The 19,026-nt window shown below is 47.1% G+C and overlaps 1 protein-coding gene across 18 annotated transcripts in view; it reads right to left on the bottom strand.

The window, feature by feature from the left end:
• Positions 1–9,493, bottom strand: part of SNX19 (sorting nexin 19) — a 77,363-nt gene extending 67,870 nt beyond the window's left edge. For 14 of the 18 annotated variants that reach the window (XR_003429970.1, XR_003429967.1, XR_003429968.1 and 11 more), the window contains exons 1-6: positions 7,361–9,492; positions 5,421–5,559; positions 4,191–4,291; positions 3,966–4,085; positions 1,616–1,746; positions 323–419 (exon numbers count right to left, since the gene is read on the bottom strand). Coding sequence is in view for 12 of the 18 variants with exons in the window: in XM_027092939.1 (XP_026948740.1) it covers positions 323–419; positions 1,616–1,746; positions 3,966–4,085; positions 4,191–4,291; positions 5,421–5,559; positions 7,361–9,073 (2,301 nt within the window). In the remaining 6 variants the exon portion in view is untranslated. Of the gene's footprint in view, positions 1–322; positions 420–1,615; positions 1,747–3,965; positions 4,086–4,190; positions 4,292–5,420; positions 5,560–7,360 lie in introns of those variants that run through there. The other 4 variants (XM_027092946.1, XM_027092942.1, XM_027092934.1 and 1 more) reach the window with 3 other exon arrangements.
• Between the last annotated feature and the right edge of the window lie 9,533 nt (positions 9,494–19,026).

Below are 19,026 nucleotides of genomic sequence, written 5' to 3'. Positions count from 1 at the left end.
TTGCAAGGAAAACCATGCCTCTGTAGTCTCACTTGCCACAAAAACTTTGGGTTTTCTTCCAGGAACTGGCTTTCTCATTCTCTCATCCATTAGTCCAAGCCCACAACTCTTGAGAAGCCAACCTGCCAACCCAGAACTAGTAGGAATTCCAAACCACTCTGAGAAAATACTCCTAGAATAAAAATCAGAGACCCAGATGTTGGTTAAGTCCTTTAGGAAGGCACCTAAGTCCTTTCTGATTTTGGAGACTGTCTCAGCTGCCTATAACTGCAGATGCAACATCCCAGCTATTAAGTCCAAGAATTCTCCAGGGACTTCTTACCACACTGCCTTCCCGGAGACAATAGAGAATCTTCTCGTGTGTCTCAGTTATATTCAGTGCTGGAGCAATTTTACTGGATGAGAACCTCAGTCTGGACCTGGTACAGAAACGAAGAGCAGAAACAGTATGTAATTCATGGTCTTGATCCCCATACAAAAGGGCTGACAGGTATTAATACCTCAAGACAAGAACACCCATACTTATTCTTAGGAGCTTACTATGGTTCAGGGTCAGAGAGACCTAGCCCTGAAAACCCCCAAACAATATATATTCTTGCAATTCTTAATATACAGTGCAACACTTGCACTAAGCTATGCCTACCCTGCATTTGTGAAAGGACTTTTGCTAATGTAAAATAAGGACCAGTCAGTCACGGTTGTATTCCCATAGGCTAGAAGAGTGGCTAGCACATACTATGCACTCATTAAAAATGTGTTGAAGATTAAACAGACAAGTGGCACGGACCAAGGTTGTCCTTGTTGTTCACACCTTTCTGCACATCCACTATTCCCCTTGTGTTCCAAATAAAACCAGGGAAAGAACCACAAGTGCTAACCTCAATGTTTCAAGGAACAGCGTTCTTATAAGCACAGGCACCATGGTTACCCTTCAAAAATGGGCCCAGTAAAAAAAAAAGGCTAAGAATTGTGAGTGTTATTGCTGGCCCATGAAACATGACACATGACAGACAGACACACACACACACATTCTACAACCCCCCATCCCCCATTCTCTCTCTCCCTTCGTAATGGCCCAGATACAGATACGAAGTGTCCAGGAAGGAAAGTGTGGTGCCCTTCCTTTCTACATGCTGGCTCTGAGTGCTGCCAGAGAGCACCTGGGGCCCTAGTGCAGGACAGAGTAGCAGCAATAGCCAGTGACTAAAATTGGCCCTGTAGGTGTCCATTCTAGCCCATTTCTGTTTACTGCTAGTACACTCAACTTCTGAGCCAAGATTTCCAGAAACGATGACAAACAGAGATCAGTCATAAGCCTTAATTCTTAAAGGGAAAGAAACATCTCAATTTTCCAGGGGAATAAAAAAGGAGAATATCCATATTCCAGAATTTTCCTTCTAATCAAAATTCTCTGGTCAGTTGGGGCCCTGGGTTCTCATGGCAAGACAAACATTCAGCAAGTGTGCCTGTGCAGGATCTCAGGCTCAGTCTGTGGTCTGGCTTTGTATAAAAATTGGTAGGTATGACCCATCTCCTCTCTTCTAGGGCCTAAGTGTGGGAATGGGCTTTGGCTGAAAACTGGGGATTAACCTGAGAACTGGGAATGGTTTCTCACTTGGTAGCCTTCTTGCCTTCTGGCTGGGGCTTGCTTTCTGTCTCGGCCTCACTCAGCTCCTCTGTGGGGCTCTGGGGCTCAGAGCGAGGAAATGCTGTCTTCAAGGTGTCCACGATAGCGCTCACCACCACCTGCAGGGGTCAGAGATGCAGGGTCAGACAGAAACCACAAAGGTGCTTTCTGCACCCAGGACAAGTAGACGGCTGGCCTATCTAGCAGAGCCTTATCTATCCACACAGACACTAGCTAATGACTTAGTGGAAACTCTCTCCCCTTTTCTCTCTGGCCATAAAAATCTTCTTCCTCACAGAGTTAAGACAAACAATGTCATGGGAAAAGAAGCCAAAACAATGGGATAAATAATAATCTGGAAATTCTACAGGCTGGTGAAATACTTTTCATTTTCAATTTTTTTCTTTTCATACAGAAGAATTTTTTTTTTTTTTGCCACGTTGGGTCTTTGTTGCTGCGTGTGGGCTTTCTCTAGTTGCGGCAAGCAGGGGCTACTCTTCGTTGTGGTGCGCGGGCTTCTCATTGTGGTGGCTTCTCTTGTCGCAGAGCACGGGCTCTAGGCATGCAGGCTTCAGCAGTTGCAGCACGAGGGTTCAGTAGTTGTGGCTCGCGGGCTCTAGAGCGGAGGCTCAGTAGTTGTGGCACACGGGATTAGTTGCTCCCCGGCATGTGGGATCTTCCCAGACCAGGGCTGGAACCTGTGTCCCCTGCAATGGCAGGTGGATTCTCAACCACTGACCCACCAGGGAAGTCCTCATACAGAAGAATGATTTTTCATTTCCAAACTGATAATACTTTCACCAAGATGTGACTAAGTGGAAGGAATACAGACAGGAATATATGGAGGAAAGAAAGAGTGATAAAGATTAAGAAATACCCTCTAGAAACATATGTGATATAAAAATGCTCAGAGCAATTCACACAGAGTAAAAAATCTGATTTTTCAGTTAATTCGAACAATTTCTCTTCTTTAACTAGAGAAAGAATAACAAAAACCACTCAGGTTAAAGTTAAGGAATCTGGAATTGATATAAACTTCTCTACTCATAAGGACGAAATGAAACAATCCTCACTGAAGATTAAAAATTATTTCTATTTCTCAGAATGGGAAAATGACATACAGACATTTGCTAAAAAGAAAAAAGAACAAACAAATGAAACCCTAAAATATCCAAATGGAAGGAGACGTTTACTTTTCCTTTGGTGCCTCTGGCTCATTAATGAACACTGCTGGCTCAGAGCAGCACAGCACCTGCTTGACTTTCTTCTGTGCTAGTCCTCCACGAGCACAGCCAGCACAGCCGAGGCAAGGCTGAAATGGTCAAGCAGGACCACAGTAAAGACCGGGGGACAGCAACCCAGGGCAAGAACACAGAGAACTGCATGAATGCGGATAACGTAGCTGAGAAAATACAACTCGCTCTCTCGGCTCACAGGACGGTAGTCTGCGGTGAGGGTGCATATCTGTCTTGTTCACTCCTGTATCATCAGCAACGCATACAGTACGTGGCTTTAAGTAGGCATGCAGGGGGCAGATGTTGAAAAAATCAATGAAGGAACACGTCAGCATGGAGGAACACACCTGCAGGGAACTCTGGGGATTTTACCTCGTCTATCCCTTTCTGATTTGCAGATTTTTCCTCACAGCAGTGAATGTCTCCTAACTCCCACCACATGAAGTTCCACTGTATCACTTTATCCCCTGAAGTCTAGATGAGAAGAGGGAGTGGCCTCTTCTGCCACAAAAGTCAGTGTTTTCTAACCTCTTAAAACATAAGCATTTTTTGATAAGCAGAAACCTCAGCCTTCTGCCCTGGAGGTGCTAAAATCAGTTGGCAACCTCTGCTCACAGGCTCCAGTGTGGTGCTCAAATGTCCTTCTCCTACCGTCTCCAAAGGTTCTGAGTTACCATCTCGAAGAAGGTACAGTTCTCTCACACTCTGTTCTCCAGCAGAGAATCACTACACAAACCTAAGTCCAGCTCGGTGTCCTGTCTTAGGGCTCTTTCCTGAGTGACCGACCCTGGGAATGACCTTCGTCTCCGGGAGAGACCTTGCTGCCCCACCTATCTGTGGAGATGCAGAAGCACCCTTACATGCCTCCCCTGGAATCGCAACGCCATGACATCCCTGGGAGACGTGTGTACACCGACTGTGGCGGGGTATCGTATCCTCATTAGCTGTTCACTGTTGTCCGGCAAGTAGACGACCTAACCAATACTGGCAACAGGTCTTGAAAATCCCAGTGCGTGTTCCACTTACTGCTGGGTGCTGCGTCTCCCACCCCCGCCTCCACACTGATGAGAAACTAAGGTTGAGCACGGCGGCCCTGCTCGTACCTTGTCTATTCTGGAGACCATGAACGGTTTCTTGACAAAGGCAATACGAGCATCTGTGTTCAGAGCAAGGAACTCCTGCATCTCCTCACTGTTAGCGATCTCAGGAATGGCACAGAGTTGCTGCAAGAGACAAAAGGACTTCAAAGAGAAATTCTGGTCCCCAGCTCTCTCCACCTTGGCTTGGGTGTCTGCCTGGTGGCTGGAACGAGAGCAGAGGGTGCTGACCTTCAGGAATGATTCCAAGAGGCTCTTGCGGGCTTCCACTCTGTCACTATCCATGTTTCCAAATGGAAGATCTGGAAAGAGCTTCTTAGGACCCTTCACATCTTAAAAAAAAACCCGAAGTTAATTCATTAACATTCATTATGAGCCATTCCATATAAAAAGCGTCCTGTGTGTAAAGGAAATAGAATTGTTGAATGCATTTCCCGGGGATTTGTGTTCCCTCACCTGCCAGCTGGAGCTGAGAGGCGGCCCGAGGCTGGCGAGGGGGCTGGGTCCCAAGGCCTGGGGCTCATCCCTTCAGAGTCCCTCCCCGGGTCCGCCCCTCCTTCAGATTATTTTTACTTCAGGAGTTCCAAATATACCCCAGGGATATAATACAGACAACCTACTTTCCTTATTAATGATAATATTAAGGTATAAGAGGCCAAACACTATAGTGGTTATGAATAAGGGCCCGGAAGTTTAAATTTTGGCTCCAAGCCCTACTATAATAATGATCTTAGGCAACTTGCTTAATCTTTCTTTGTTTCTTTTCTGTAAAATGGGGATAATGATAGTATCTATCTTATAAGACTGTTATGAGAACTAAAAGAGCTAATAAGTATAAAGTGCTTAGTAGAGAACTGGGCATATATTCTCGGTATCAATTATTGTTATTAAGAAAGAAAATGTGCAACTGAAATACACAATTTATGCCAAAACTTATTAAAATGTTTGAGTGATCGCTGGCATTTTTTTAAAAAACAAAGTAGCTGCTTACTAGCTTATTTTTCGAGTAAAATTTTATGTTTTCTTATTGTTCCTGTGCCTCACAAGTACCAAACAGCACACCAAAAAGCCTGTTGTTAAAGGAAAGCTGGCAAGGATTTCTAGATGATATTTTAATATCTAAGCACAATCGACCTATGAATTTGGAAAAGTTAATTTAACACCTCACACTACCTCACAGGCACAGGTGGACTGTGGAAGTTTCCTTCCTAAGCTTAAACTAGAGGGGGGCCCCAGAACAAAGCAATCGGTGGCAAAGAAGCACCTCGGAAAGAATGTCATTAGCACCGTCCAGCACTAAAACCCAAAATACCCAAAAGCAAACTGGGGGAGCACAGGATCCCTGAGGCTGCACTCTCCCCCTCCACCCTCCCCACAAACCAACAGGCCTCCAGCCTCTCAGATCAGGGTGGCTGGATGTGAACAGCAAACAGGCATTCTGGGGCTGGGGTAACTCCTGACTTTTGATGAACTTTCGTAGATCGGATTTCTCCTCCAGACGGGTCTGCAGATTCAGGAACTCTCGGTAACGGCGGTTCACGGTGTGGTAGGCTAGCTGCTGCAGGCCACTGCTGCTCTCGCAGTCAAGGGCGGTCTCATACTGCCGGGTGAACAAATTTGTTTACTGCATCAGCTTACTGGCCACACAATAAGAGTAGAGTAGGGGTAAAGGGAGCAAGATGCTCCTATTCTGTTCCTGAACGTATTAGATCTGACTGTTGCTCTAAGTTGTAATGAGTAACTCAAACTGAGTGAATTACGGAACGACATGCATTTCCCAACAGACGTGGCCTAGGAAGTGAAAAATGAGTTTTACTGCCCTCCACTCCTTCTTGCATCTCAAAGCTCTCCCTGCAAACACTCTCTTTACTTATAACTCTTTTCAAATCCCAAAGACACAGGATAAAAAAGAAGGTACAACACTGATAAAAATGACACTGCCTCTTTCATCCCTAATTATGGGGTTGGATGTTATAAGGGGATAACCATCTTGTCATTACACACAAGCAGTGATTATCTGTATTAGTTGGGGGAAGAAAAAATAATCCAAAACAGCTGATGAAGAAAAATCATTTGTTTGCCTGGAATGCATTAAAGGAACATGTGTTTTTGTTTTGCTTTGGGCAAATTAATTATCATTCTTGGGAGTGACGCTGAATTTTTCTTCCCGAGCACAGGTCATCTGTATGATGAGAAGTCATGTGGAGACTAGAGATGTTTTAAGGGGTCAGAGTCTGCTGCCTTCATAGGCTTGGAGAGCTGGTATGTGGGAAATGACAACGGTGCTGAAAGTTCCCCCAGAGCGAGCACCCTGAACAGCATGAAAGCTGCAACTTCATACCACAGGGGGAGACTTTTTGACAGAGTAGTTAAGATATAATAAATTCTGTGCAAGAACAATATATGTGCTTGTTCTCATTAAGAGTAGGTTACTGTTATTGTTTGGTTAAGGTATTATACTGTGGCAAGTGATGGAAGAAGCGATCTCCGTGTTGGTGGGACTTGAGGCTGGTGTTTAAAATTTTTCTAGAGGCAGAGAGAGGTATTCCTTATGAGCTGAAATGAGCAAAGTAGTCCCTGAGACCAGTACTGAGAAGGAAGGGTCTAGGTAAGACATGCAGGTGGAATTCAGGTTAGAGCGCTCAGACTTGGAGCACCTGGGAGTTATGATGCTCTCTGTGGAACAGTCTGCTCCTTGAGGGACACTATTTGATACTGACACGGTCCCAAGCTTGGCTGCACCTCAAAATCACTTGGGCTACAAACTCTGCTGTCAGAATATGGATTCTGATAGGCGTTGACGGATTCTGAATGAGAATTTCCCAAGAATGGGCCCCAAGATTCGTATTTTTTAAAAATACAACTCTCCAGTTGACTTGGAGGCAGCTTATCCCCAGACCAGCTTTAGGGAACTGCTGCTTTAATCGAACCAGCCACCTGATCCATGAACCCCCTTCATATCATTTCTGCCAAGCAGTTCCTACTACTGCTCTTAAACATCTCTAGGAATGAAGAACTTGCTACCTTTCGATGTATATGTAGGTAAATAACCTCCCTTCCTAAAACAAAAAGTATGAAAGATACCCGTACTTAAAAAAAGAAAGAAATTAGCACGGAAGAAGTTTGGAAAGAATCTCTGGACAAGACTGTATCCATTGGGAACCACTGAAAAATATGACTCTCAGTATACAAGATTCTAGGATTGTTTGTGACGGTATCAGACAGAGGCCTACTCTGCTTCACAAATGAGCTTCAGACCATTCACATACAGATGCTGGCTGAATTAACCATAGCAAACTAAGTAAGAGTAGCCTCTCCCTCTCAAAACACTAGCTTCACTGACTCTGCTTTCCGACTCATTCCCAGACCAGAGTGGACAACCACAGTTCTAACCCTGTTACCTTCACCGTGTAGAGCGTGTATGGGTGGAATCCGGTGCCGCTGTGCTCTCGAGCAGTAATGGTGCCGGTAATACGAAGGTTCTGGATGATAACGGGGCCATCTGGACTGCTCAGGGGCTCAAAGCTGAAGGTGGCTGAGCTGAGGGGACCAGGTGGAGAGGAGGAGAGCAGTACCTGTGGGAGACTAGGATCTAGGGAGCTCACACCATTGGTGAGATCTTTCTCTAAGCACGAGGGTCGTGGGGGACACATCCTTTCTGGACTGGCCAGCAAAGTTGTAACAGAGGTGACATCTCCCTGCTCTACGTCCTTGTCTGCTGTGTCAATCTGGATCTCTGGGCAGGAATTCAGCATGGAGACAAGCAGGCCAGTCTCTGTTTCTGTTCCTGGACCCTCCTCAGCTTCTGCCCCTTCAATTCCTTCAGATCCCTCTTCATCCTTAGACTCCAGAGCCTGGGAACCCCCTAGGGCACACAGGGAGTCCTGAATCCTGGCAGAGAGGAAGGTGCCTGGGTTCACGAGCATGATGGTTTCTTTGCCCAGTTCAGACAACGGAGACTCCAGCTCTGCGTCTTCGGACAAGAACAGAGGCTGCAGGAAGTGAGAAGAGTTGTTTCCTACTTCTCTCTCTTCTAGCACTCCCCCCAAATCTCCCTCCAGTGCTTCATGGCCTTCTTCAACTTCTGGGGAGGGGTGTGAAGGCTCACTATAGTTTAGGAGCACTGGGGCTGGAGAAGGGGCTCTCGCATCTGCTAGACTCTGGACCTCCACAATCAGTGGCAGAGATGTGGGCACTGAGGGCTGTTCCAGGGCACTGGCTGGGCAGAGTGGTTTACCCACTCCTGCTGGGCCAGTTCTGGCCTTGGAAAAGATGCCCACTAGCACAAGGTGTATCCAGTCCGGATCTGAGAGCTTGCTGATCAGTGGTAACATGACATTGCAAGTAATGAGTTCCACCACTACATGGCGGCCGGTCCGAGTCTCCAAGTGGGGCTTTGGCACTAGGCCTTGAAGCAACACGTTCACAATGCCACGTGTGTAGGCGACCTCAGCCCTGGGACTCTGTACTGCAGGATGTGGGGCGGTGGCCTGGCAGTAAGCCTCCCAGAGCTGGGAGGGCTCAGCTGTGCCACTCTGCTTCCCCGTCGTGGCCTCCTTTGCCTGAAGATAGCTCTGCAAGTGACAACCACAGAGAGTGAGAACCCTCTGGGCAAGAGCATGGCTGTCCACCCTGGCCATCCTCCTCCGGAGCTCCTGGACCAACCCTCGCATGGCTGCCTCCATTTCCTCCTCGAAGGCAGGCTCCTGGCTCACCGTGCGATACCAGGACGACACGAAGTCCCGCATGACCATCCGGATGGTGCGGTCGATCTCCTGCTCCAGCTGCCTCTCGGCCTCGGGGTTTGGGGGGCAGACAGCCATGGGGATGAAGCGCTCCAGGTGCAGCCGACCCGAAGGCCCCACGATGGCGTCGGCGCCCAGCCATCCTCCCAGCACCAACAGCAGCGCAGACAGAAGGCACAGGAGCCACACGTTGACCAGGAGGTGGATGACCAGAAGCCAGCCGAGCACGGCCCCCAGGGCCACCAGCTTCCGGCTACTCAGCAGGTGACTGACGCTGGGCCCGGCCGGGGGCTCCTGCGCCGCGGTTGCGGTCTCTGCCTTCATGGCGGGCGGGAGGGGGCTCCCCGGACCAGCTGCCCCCTCCTCCATGTCACAGCCGGCGATGGGGCGCCTACTGCGGCGCGGACACGAGAGCCGGGCGGCGGGCCCCGACGTCCTACAGGCAGGGTCCGGCGACAGGGGTGGCTCGGCGGCTCGGCCTCTCCGCAGCCCCCTCCGGCCGGGGCGCGGCCCTCGAGGAAAACCCTTCGGCCTTCATGGTGCCAGGGCGGCGGCCCGCGGCCTCAGAGGGTGGGCAGGGCCATGGGCCCACAGAACACTCACGGACGCCGAGGACCGGGGCGCCCGGGAACGGCTCGCGCTGCGCCCCGCCCCGCTGAGTCCCACCTGCAGTGAACTTAGCGGCGTCTCCTCCGCGGCCTCACAGGGTTCCTCGCCGGGCTGGAACCGCCGGACACCGGCGCTCCGCAGCCCGGCTCTTGTCTAAGCGGCCGTCCGGCCCGGCACCGGCGACCACTTCCGGGTCGGCGGGCGCGAGGCATGTCGGGAGAGCGCCGCGCGCCCCGTGGCCCGGTGCGGCCCGGCGCGGCCCGGCTCCCCCTGGTGGTGAGGAGCCTCCGTGACCGCACAGCGCGAGCTAGCCAAGCGTGCGCCCACTTCCCAGAGATGGGGACCTGCGAGCAGGCTTGCAGGTAAGGACCCTCCGAGACTCACTTCCCGCTCTAGGGATTAAATGAAGTTTGCAAACACCGGGTACCGTTTAAGCAAACTCAGTAGTCCAATTACTTTAATCTCATTTGGGCATATTTTAGTTGGCCTGATGATACATTTTAACATTCACCCCCCACTCCCCAGCGCCCGTCTCCCAACACCCAGCTCAGCTCAGCGAACTTGTGCTCAGGAATTGCTGAATACAAGGCATAAAACATTAACACAGAGATAGATTTATTCCTAAAATTTCATAATACCGTATAATAAAATCTTTTTTTGTGATTTGGGGTTATTTGCTGGTGGCATTGCCCGAGCAATTAAATCTTTTGAGCATCTGCTAGGTTCAATCCCTGTGATAGGTAGTGTGGAGGAGTAGAAGCGGTCCTTGTCCTCAAGGACCTTGCAGATAATTGCGGAGACGAGTTCTTGGGTCATGAGTGCATATTTAATAATGCACGTCAGTATGGGATATGGTCAAATGCAAATTATTATACGTATGAGGGGAAGGAAAGGTCACCGTGGGTTGTAGTGGTTAAGGGAGACCTCAAAGAGAAGGGAGCCTTTCTGCTGCCTTTCTATTCCCCTCCATCTCTTCTTCCCTTTTCCTCCCCAAATATATAGGAAAAGAAAGCAGAGATAGAGATGTATGTTCAGACAGTCTTCTGATAGATTTGCTTGGGAATGTGCTCTGTTTGATTGGTTTTGGGTTTTTTGCCTTCAGTTGTCCACACAGACGGAATTACCTGTAGGAAAATTAAGTATTCGACAGTAGCACTGACCAGGTGTAAGAGTGTTGGTGCCAGTTGCATGTGAAGCCGGCTTCCTTCTGCATTTTGGCCCCCAGGAGCTCCGTGTGCATGTGGCTTTCCTTTTTATTTTGGCACGGGACGTGTATCATTTGTACAGGGCTGTTCATGGTTGTCTTCAGCACTCTCTGTGCTGTTAGCAGCTTTTCATCATGATGGCCTTAGTCCCCACATATTTAGAGGAATCTTCAGGCAAACTCCAACCCAAAATTGTGCCAACAGGAAGCATATCATGGCTTCTCCTCTCATCTCCGTTTCAGCTATTGGGGTAAAGATCTCTTTTGAATGCAAAGGGAACCATTGTTTAGATGTGGGGCATAGTTCATGACTATCACTTCTAAAGCAAAAGTTGGATTTAGCATCAAAGTGCCCACAAAGCGAACTGGGCACATTCCTGAGCTCCCAGAACGCTGGCCACTTCACTGGTGCTCTGCTTCTCACAGAAAAGGAGCCTCAGAAGTGAGTGCTGCTGTCTTTGTCCTCCCAGACCATTCCATTGTCCTCAGGGGCAGTTAGAAGATCACAGAGAAATGTCCCTGCCACCGAGCCAAGAACTAAAATAAGAACTGGATGATGAGGACTTCCCTGTTGGTGCAGTGGTTAAGAATCCGCCTGCCTGTGCAGGGGACATGGGTTCAGGCCCTGCGCCGGGAAGATCCCACATGCCATGGAGCAACTAAGCCCATGTGCCACAACTGCTGAGCCTGTGCTCTAGAGTCTGCGAGCCACAACTACTGAGCCTGTGTGCCACAACTACTGAAGCCCGTGTGCCTAGAGCTCGTGCTCCACAACAAGAGAAGCCACCACAGTGAGAAGCCTGTGCACTGCAACGAGTAGACCCCGCTCGCTGCAACTAGAGAAAGCCTGCGCGCAGCAACAAAGACCCAACACAGCCAATAAATAAATAAATAAATAAACTTATATATATATAAAAAAGAAGTGGATGTTGGAGGGACTGAGGATGAGTCTGAAGAATTCCCCAAGATGGTTCAGAGAGGAAGTTTACTCTGCAGCAGAATCTGGAATGCTCCGGGCAGGAAGAAACTGACCTTGTAAGTGGGCGCTGTGCCACCTGACCAGATGGTCTGGAGCACTGAGGTAGCCGAGAGTGCCTTCCTGCTTCTGAAGTGGATACGATGAAGCAGCATCTGCAGATGAACATGCCAGCGCACTTGTCATTTTGACTGGTGTGAGCTGCTGCCTGGGGGTCTGGGGCGAAGGGCCTCAGTCTCCAAACAGATTAATCACTGGGGGAAGGTGGGAGCAGGACTGGTGTCTGGTGGTGGTGACGGTGTGTGGACATGGCGGGGGAGGCTGGCTGTTTGGCCATATCATTCACTATCTCTGAGATCCTTCTTTCTTTCCTTCTTATCATTTCTCAAAATATTCTAGGCATCTTGCCAGAGTGCTGGGGATAACAGGACACATAGGACACTGTAATTCACCTGAGGGGACTCAGTCTAGTTACAGGACAGAGACACTGTTGTTGTGAGTTTGTTTTTGTTTTTTTACATTTTGGCCATGTGGCATGTGGTATCTTAGTTCCCTGACCAGGGATCGAACCATGCCCACTATGGTGGAAGCACGGAGTTCTAACCACTGGACCGCCAGAAAGACACTGTTGTGTATTGTTTTTCTGTTTTTCTTACACCTTTATTGGAGTATAATTGCTTTACAATGTTGTGTTAGTTTCTGCTGTACAACAAAGTGATATGTATACATATATACATATCCCCATATCCCCTCCCTCTTGAGCCTCCCTCCCACCCTCCCTATCCCACCCCTCTAGGTTGTCACAAAGCACCAAGCTGATCTCCCTGTGCTATGCAGCAGCTTCCCACTAGCTGTTTTACATTTGGTAGTGTATATATGTCAATGCCACTCTCTCACTTTATCCCAGCCTCCCCTTCCACCCCCCTGGTGTCCTTTTTTTTTTGGTACACGGGCCTCTCACTGCTGTGGCCTCTCCCATTGCGGAGCACAGGCCCTGGACGCACAGGCTCAGCGGCTATGGCTCACGGGCCCAGCTGCTCTGCGGCATGTGGGATCCTCCCGGACCGGGGCACGAACCCGTGTCCCCCGCATTGGCAGGCGGACTCCCAACCACTGCGCCACCAGGGAAGCACCCCCCACCCCGGTGTCCTTAAGTCCATTCTCTACATCTGCGTCTTTATTCCTGCCCTGCCACTAGGTTCATCAGTACTGTTTTTCTAGATTCCTATATATGCGTTAGCATATGATATTTGTTTTTCTCTTTCTGATTTACTTCACTCTGTATGACAAACTCTAGGTCCATCCACCTCACTACAAATAACTCAATTTCATTCCTTTTTATGGCTGAGTAATATTCCATTGTATATATGTGCCACATCTTCTTTATCCATTCATCCGATGATGGACACTTAGGTTGCTTCCATGTCCTGGCTATTGTAAATAGTGCTGCAATGAACATTGTGGTACATTTCTCTTTTTGAATTATGGTTTTCTCAGGGTATATGCCCAGTAGTGGGATTGCTGGGTCATATGGTAGTTCTATTTTTAGTTATTTAAGGAACCTCCTTACTGTTCTCCCTAGTAGCTGTATCAATTTACATTCCCACCAACAGTGCAGGAGGGTTGCCTTTTCTCCACACCCTCTCCAGCATTTATTGTTTGTAGAGTTTTTGATGATAGCCATTCTGACTGGTGTGAGGTGATATCTCATTGTGGTTTTGATTTGATCTAATGATTAGAGATGTTGAGCATCTTTTCATGTGTTTGTTGGCAATCTGTATGTCTTCTTTGGAGAAATGTCTATTAGGTCTTCTGCCCATTTTTGGACTGGGTTGTTTGTTTTTTTGATATTGGGCTGCATGAGCTGCTTATATATTTTGGAGATTAATCCTTTGTCAATTGCTTTGTTTGCAAATATTTTCTCCCATACTGAGGGTTGTCTTTTCATCTTGTTTATGGTTTCCTTTGCTGTGCAAAAGCTTTTAAGTTTCATTAGGTCCCATTTGTTTATTTTTGTTTTTATTTCCATTTCTCTAGGAGGTGGGTCAAAAAGGATCTTGCTGTGAATAATGTCATAGAGTGTTCTGCCTATGTGTTCCTCTAAGAGTTTGATAGTGTCTGGCCTTACATTTAGGTCTCTAATCCATTTTGAGTTTATTTTTGTGTATGGTGTTAGGGAGTGTTCTAATTTCATTCTTTTATGTGTAGCTGTCCAGTTTTCCCAGCACCACTTATTGAAGAGGCTGACTTTTCTCCATTGTATATTATTGCCTCCTTTGTCAAAGATAAGGTGACCATATGTGTGTGGGTTTATCTCTGAGCTTTCTATCCTGTTCCATTGATCTATATTTCTGTTTTTGTACCAGTACTATGCCGTCTTGATTACTGTAGCTTTGTAGTATAGTCTGAAGTCAAGGAGTTTGATTCCTCCAGCTCCATTTTTCTTTCTCAAATTGCTTGGGCTATTCAGGGTCTTTTGTGTTTCCATACAAATTGAAAATTTTTGGTTCTAGTTCTGTGAAAAATGACATTGGTAATTTGATAGGGATTGCATTGAATCTGTAGATTGCTTTGGGTAGTATAGTCATTTTCATGTGTATTGTTTTGGTATGGTTTCGAATCCACTTGTTTGTGACTTAAGTTGACTTAATCCACTTCTTTATGACAAAAGACCCAAAAAAGTTGTTTTTAGAAGTAAAGTTGTTTTGATATAAGAATAAAGTATGTTGTGACGTCATCTCATCACTTGACCTTGATAAGCACTTAGCAGCTCGGCTGCTGAGGGACCCCTGGGGGCTTATCAATAAGAACATGTGGGGAAGTAACCCTGGGGAGGGGACACTGAGACTCTAAATACTGAGAGTTTGTGAGGAATATCTGAGAGTTTCTGCGTGGGCAAAAGCCACCGTTTGCTGATCTAGGTCTCTGAAGATCCTGAGACACCTGCTCCTGCCGTGGCCAGGCTGTTCTGGGCCGGCAGTGGTCGGAAACTGTGCAGTGGTCTCAGGCAGAGAGGGGACAGCGTTCCTGCCAGAGGGGTGCTCCTCTGGGCAGTGGCGCCAGCACTGAGAAGGCCCCTGGAGTGCTAACCCTTGGAGCAGCCTCGCCTGGCCCCAGCACCCGCACCTCATTCCCTAGCAACGTACGCTAGCAACAACGGACTCTAGTTGTGAGCTGGCAGCTGGAAGTCATCTCTCGGTGGCTTTCCCAGGTACCAGCTCGTATAAAGGTACAGCTTGAACTACATTTGGTCTTTATTTCTTTCATCTCCCCTTGCCTGGAACAAGAGTGAAATTGATCATTTGTTTGGTGTCTGTTATTTCTTTATGGGCTTATTAAGAGACATTACCCTGTGTGCTCTTTGCTTGAGCAATTCCCACAGTGAACCTGTGCTCAATAAACTATTGGCAAAGACAAGCTCAGTCTCTGAGCTTAATTTTGCCCCCAAAACAAAACAGACATGTAAGTAGATAAATATAACTAAATGTTATCCCGTGGGGTATGCTAGTTGCAGTAGAAGTACAATAACCTGGGAACTCAGAGGAGGGTGGTCAACTGGGGAATTGGGTGATGCCATTAAAGTCTGCATAGAAAGTTTACTCTTCAGTTGGAAAAAGAAAAAGAGGTAAGCTATTTTAGGTGAATGGAGGGTACAGAGAGCAAGGGGAATGGTGGGGGGGCTTTTAGGCAGAGGCAGCCGTGAGAAACAAGCAGGGACGAGGCAGGGGTGCTGTAGCAAGAGGACAGGACGGAGGCAGCTCATGTCCCACCTCGATTTTCTCTCAAAAAGAGGAGTCATGGTAATGCAGGGAAAAGAGGGGTAGTGACGGGACAGGTGACTTGGGAAGAGTTGATGGTTTGGAATTATCGCTACAAGAATTAGAAGGAAGTAATGAAGGTTATGGAGGAAAAGGAAGGGGGACCAAGGGCCAAGCTGAGGTTAAATATCATGACTTTGTAGTGGTGCCAGTATGTGTTATTGAGCTGTTTTCTCCCGAGGTGTTTAGCACTCTCAGTATAGGAGAGGAGAAGGAAGGAGGCTGGTTTGCTGTGATATTTGAGGTGTCTGGGTAGAGGAAGTGAAAGGATGAGGTGTTCAGACCTTGACATCCTGAGGAGAGAGCTGTTCAGATTTAAATTCATGGTATCTGGGTGTCCAGGGAAGGAAATGCAATAGGAGAGGGAAATGAGTTGTGAGAACAGGGTTAGGGGTCCTGGGAGAGAGGGAGCGAGCCAGAAGAACGGGAGTCTGTGGTTATAGATTTGTCTCTTGGAGCCTGGGTTTGTGTGCTGATGGTGCTCTACCAAATTACTACAAACTCAGTACATTTATTCTCCTACAGTGCGAGAGGTCGGAAGTCTAGGCTGAGTTGGCAGGGTGGCATTCCTTTTGGAGCCTCTAAGGGAGGGTCTGCTTTCTTGCCCTTTCCAGCTGTCTGCATCCCCTGGCTCACAGCCTCATGTTACATCATCCTCTGCGTCTGTTGTCACGTCTCTTTCACTCTGACCTTCCTGTCTTCCTCTTACAAAGACCGTTGTGATTGCATTGAGCCCTTCCAGACAACCAAGGAGAGTCTTCCCATGTCAAGATTCTTACCTTAATCACACCTGCAAAATCTCTTTTGCCATGTATGGTAACATAGTCACAGGTTCTGAGGATTAAGGTGAGGACATCTTTGGGAATCCATTATTTGACTTTCTACAGAACCTTCGTATCTAGAGATGAAAATGTTTCTGTGATGGTGAAGTCTGGGTGCGACAAAGTAATGAGTTCCTGAAGTAGGGTATGGATAACGTATTAGGGCTGAGGAAGAAACTCTGAATCTGTTTTTTAGAGGCTGATCCACACAGGATTGGCAGTCACTAATGCTAAGCTAGGGAGAGGGACCATGGTCTTGGTACACATGTTCTCAGTAAATGAGAAGGACGGCCAGGAGGTTGATGGATGATATAATGAGAAGAGTAAAGTATGGAAATACCAAAAAAGGAGGAGGAGATTTTGCATAAATTAGAAAACGAGTCATCTGAAAGAAGCTATGCAGGGGCTGGGACATTGCTGTGACATCTCACACCCTGCCTTAGACGCAGTGTTGAAAAATAAATAGGCACCAGAAAGCAGCAGGGAAAAATTGCATATTATTTATTCATTCACTCTGTATTCATAAATCCATCCATCCATTCATCCAACAGACATTAACCAGATATTGAGAATTTAAAGCTGGATTTTATATGGTTGCTTTTCTTAAAGGATTCACAGTCTAGTGATAGGCACTGACACAATGTGTAAAGTTCTATAAAAAAATGTGTCAGAACATGGGAATGCAGAGAATTAGGGGATGTTTCATGGAAGAGGTGACATTTGAGTGGGCCTTGGAGGATGGCTAAATTTCCCATGAAGATGAGAGGAACTGGTCATTTCAGGAATAAGGAGTACTGAGTAAGCTCCCGAACTAGTTTGCTGGGACTCTTATAACAATATATATACCACAGACCTTCAGCAACAGAAATTTATTGACTCACAGTTCTGGAGGATGGAAGTCCAAGGTTAAGCTGTTGACTGGCCTCTATGGAGGCCTCTCTCCTTGGCTTGCAGATGGCGGTCTTGCTGTGTCTTCACATGTGCCTTTCCTTTGTGGTGCCTCCCCGGTGTCTCCCTCTCTTTTAAGGACACCAGTCATGTAGGATTAGGGTCCACCCATGTAACCTCATTTAACCTTGGTCACCCTTTAAAGGCCTGTATCAGTCAGGGTTCTCCAGGGAAACAGAACACATACACATATACCTATCTGTACATGTAGCTGCACGTTTATTACAAGGAGTTGCCAGTGAGGCTGAGAAGTCCCAGGATGTGCCATTGGTGAGCTGGATGCCCAGGAAAGCTGGTGGTGTAATTTAATCTGAGCCTGAAAACCTGAGAACCAGGGAGCTGTGGTATAAATCCCAGTCCAGGAGCCAGAGAAGATGAGATGAGATGTCCCAGTTTGGTCAGTGAGGCAGGAGAAAAGAGGTAAATTCTTCCTCCTTCCTCTGCCTCTTGTTCTGTTCAGACCCTCAGGGGATTGGATGAGGCCCACCACGTTTGGGAGGATGCTTTACTTTACTGAGTCCACTGATTCAAATGCTAATCTCTTCCAGCAACACCTCACAGACACACCCAGAAATCATGTTTACTTTGAGCGCCCTGTAGCCAGTCATGTTAACATAAAATTAACTGTCACCAGGCCCTGTTTCTAGATACAGTCCCTTCTAAGGTATACCGGGAGTTAGGACTTCAACATAGGAATTTTAGGGGGACACAATTCAGTCCCTAACAGTTCCTTTCTATCTGTGGGTTCTCTGAATGGTCACATTTTGATGATCAAGATACTGAAAAAGACAATGATAATTTTTTTTAAAAAAATAATTAATTAATTTATTTTTGGCTGTGTTGGGTCTTCGTTTCTGTGCGAGGGCTTTCTCTAGTTGCGGCAAGCGGGGGCCCCTCTTCATCGCGGTGTGCGGGCCCCTCACTATCGCGGGCTCTCTTGTTGCGGAGCACAGGCTCCAGACGCGCAGGCTCAGTAGTTGTGGCTCACAGGCCTAGTTGCTCCGCGGCATGTGGGATCTTCCCAGACCAGGGCTCAAACCTGTGTCCCCTGCATTGGCAGGCAGATTCTCAACCACTGCGCCACCAGGGAAGCCCAACAATGATAATTTTAATAGTTTTCAAGATTTGTTTTCATGGCACATAAAAATGGAAATAACAATGACCTGCAAGTTAACGAGACCCAGGCTTAAATTCTACGTCTGGCTGTACAAAATACTAAGTGTTCTAACAGTCTCTCCCATGGCAGAACAACTAGGTCCCTATTATAGAAAACACTTTCTGATGCATTGGGCTCCTAAGAGGATGAGAAATGTGTGATGAGTTCAAGGTACACTGTCTTGGCCCACTCCATTAAATTCCATAGTCATTAGCTACATTAACAGTTAAAAGAGAAAATTCATATTACCTCAGCAGATGCAGAAAAAGCATGTAATAATATTCAATATTCATTCATGACTTTAAACTAAAAGCAAAACAGAGAAACCTCATAGCAAACCATGATATGAAGGTGTTTCCTTGACTTACAATATCATTCTGAATGGGAAACATAAAAGCATTTTTTCCATGCAGTTATTCTATTTAAATATGTTAACAGATCTATTGAGGTCTAATTGACATAAAATAAATTGCACATACTAAAAGCACACAAGTTAATAAGCTCTGACATATGTATACACCTATGAAACCACCACCACAGTCATGATAACGTATCCGTCATCTTCACAAGTTCCCTCCTGCCCTGTCAGCATTGCCCTGCCCCCTCCCCCAGGCTTTCTTTCACTTTAGAATAGTTTGAATTTTGCAGAACTTCACATATATGAAATCATACACAATGGATTTTGGTGTGTCTGGCTTCTCTTACCCAGCGTAGTTATTTTGAGGTGGATCAATTATTTATTCCTTTTTATACCTGAGAAGTGTGTTCCACTGTATGGATATATGATAAC

The sequence above is a fragment of the Aethalodelphis obliquidens genome, unplaced genomic scaffold (assembly GCF_003676395.1).
Source record: "Aethalodelphis obliquidens isolate GAN/ISIS:26980383/991018 unplaced genomic scaffold, ASM367639v1 scaffold82, whole genome shotgun sequence".
NCBI lineage: Eukaryota > Metazoa > Chordata > Mammalia > Artiodactyla > Delphinidae > Aethalodelphis > Aethalodelphis obliquidens.
The sequence above is the reverse complement of the archived record's forward strand: the minus strand, read 5'-3'. Positions and strand labels throughout refer to the sequence as shown.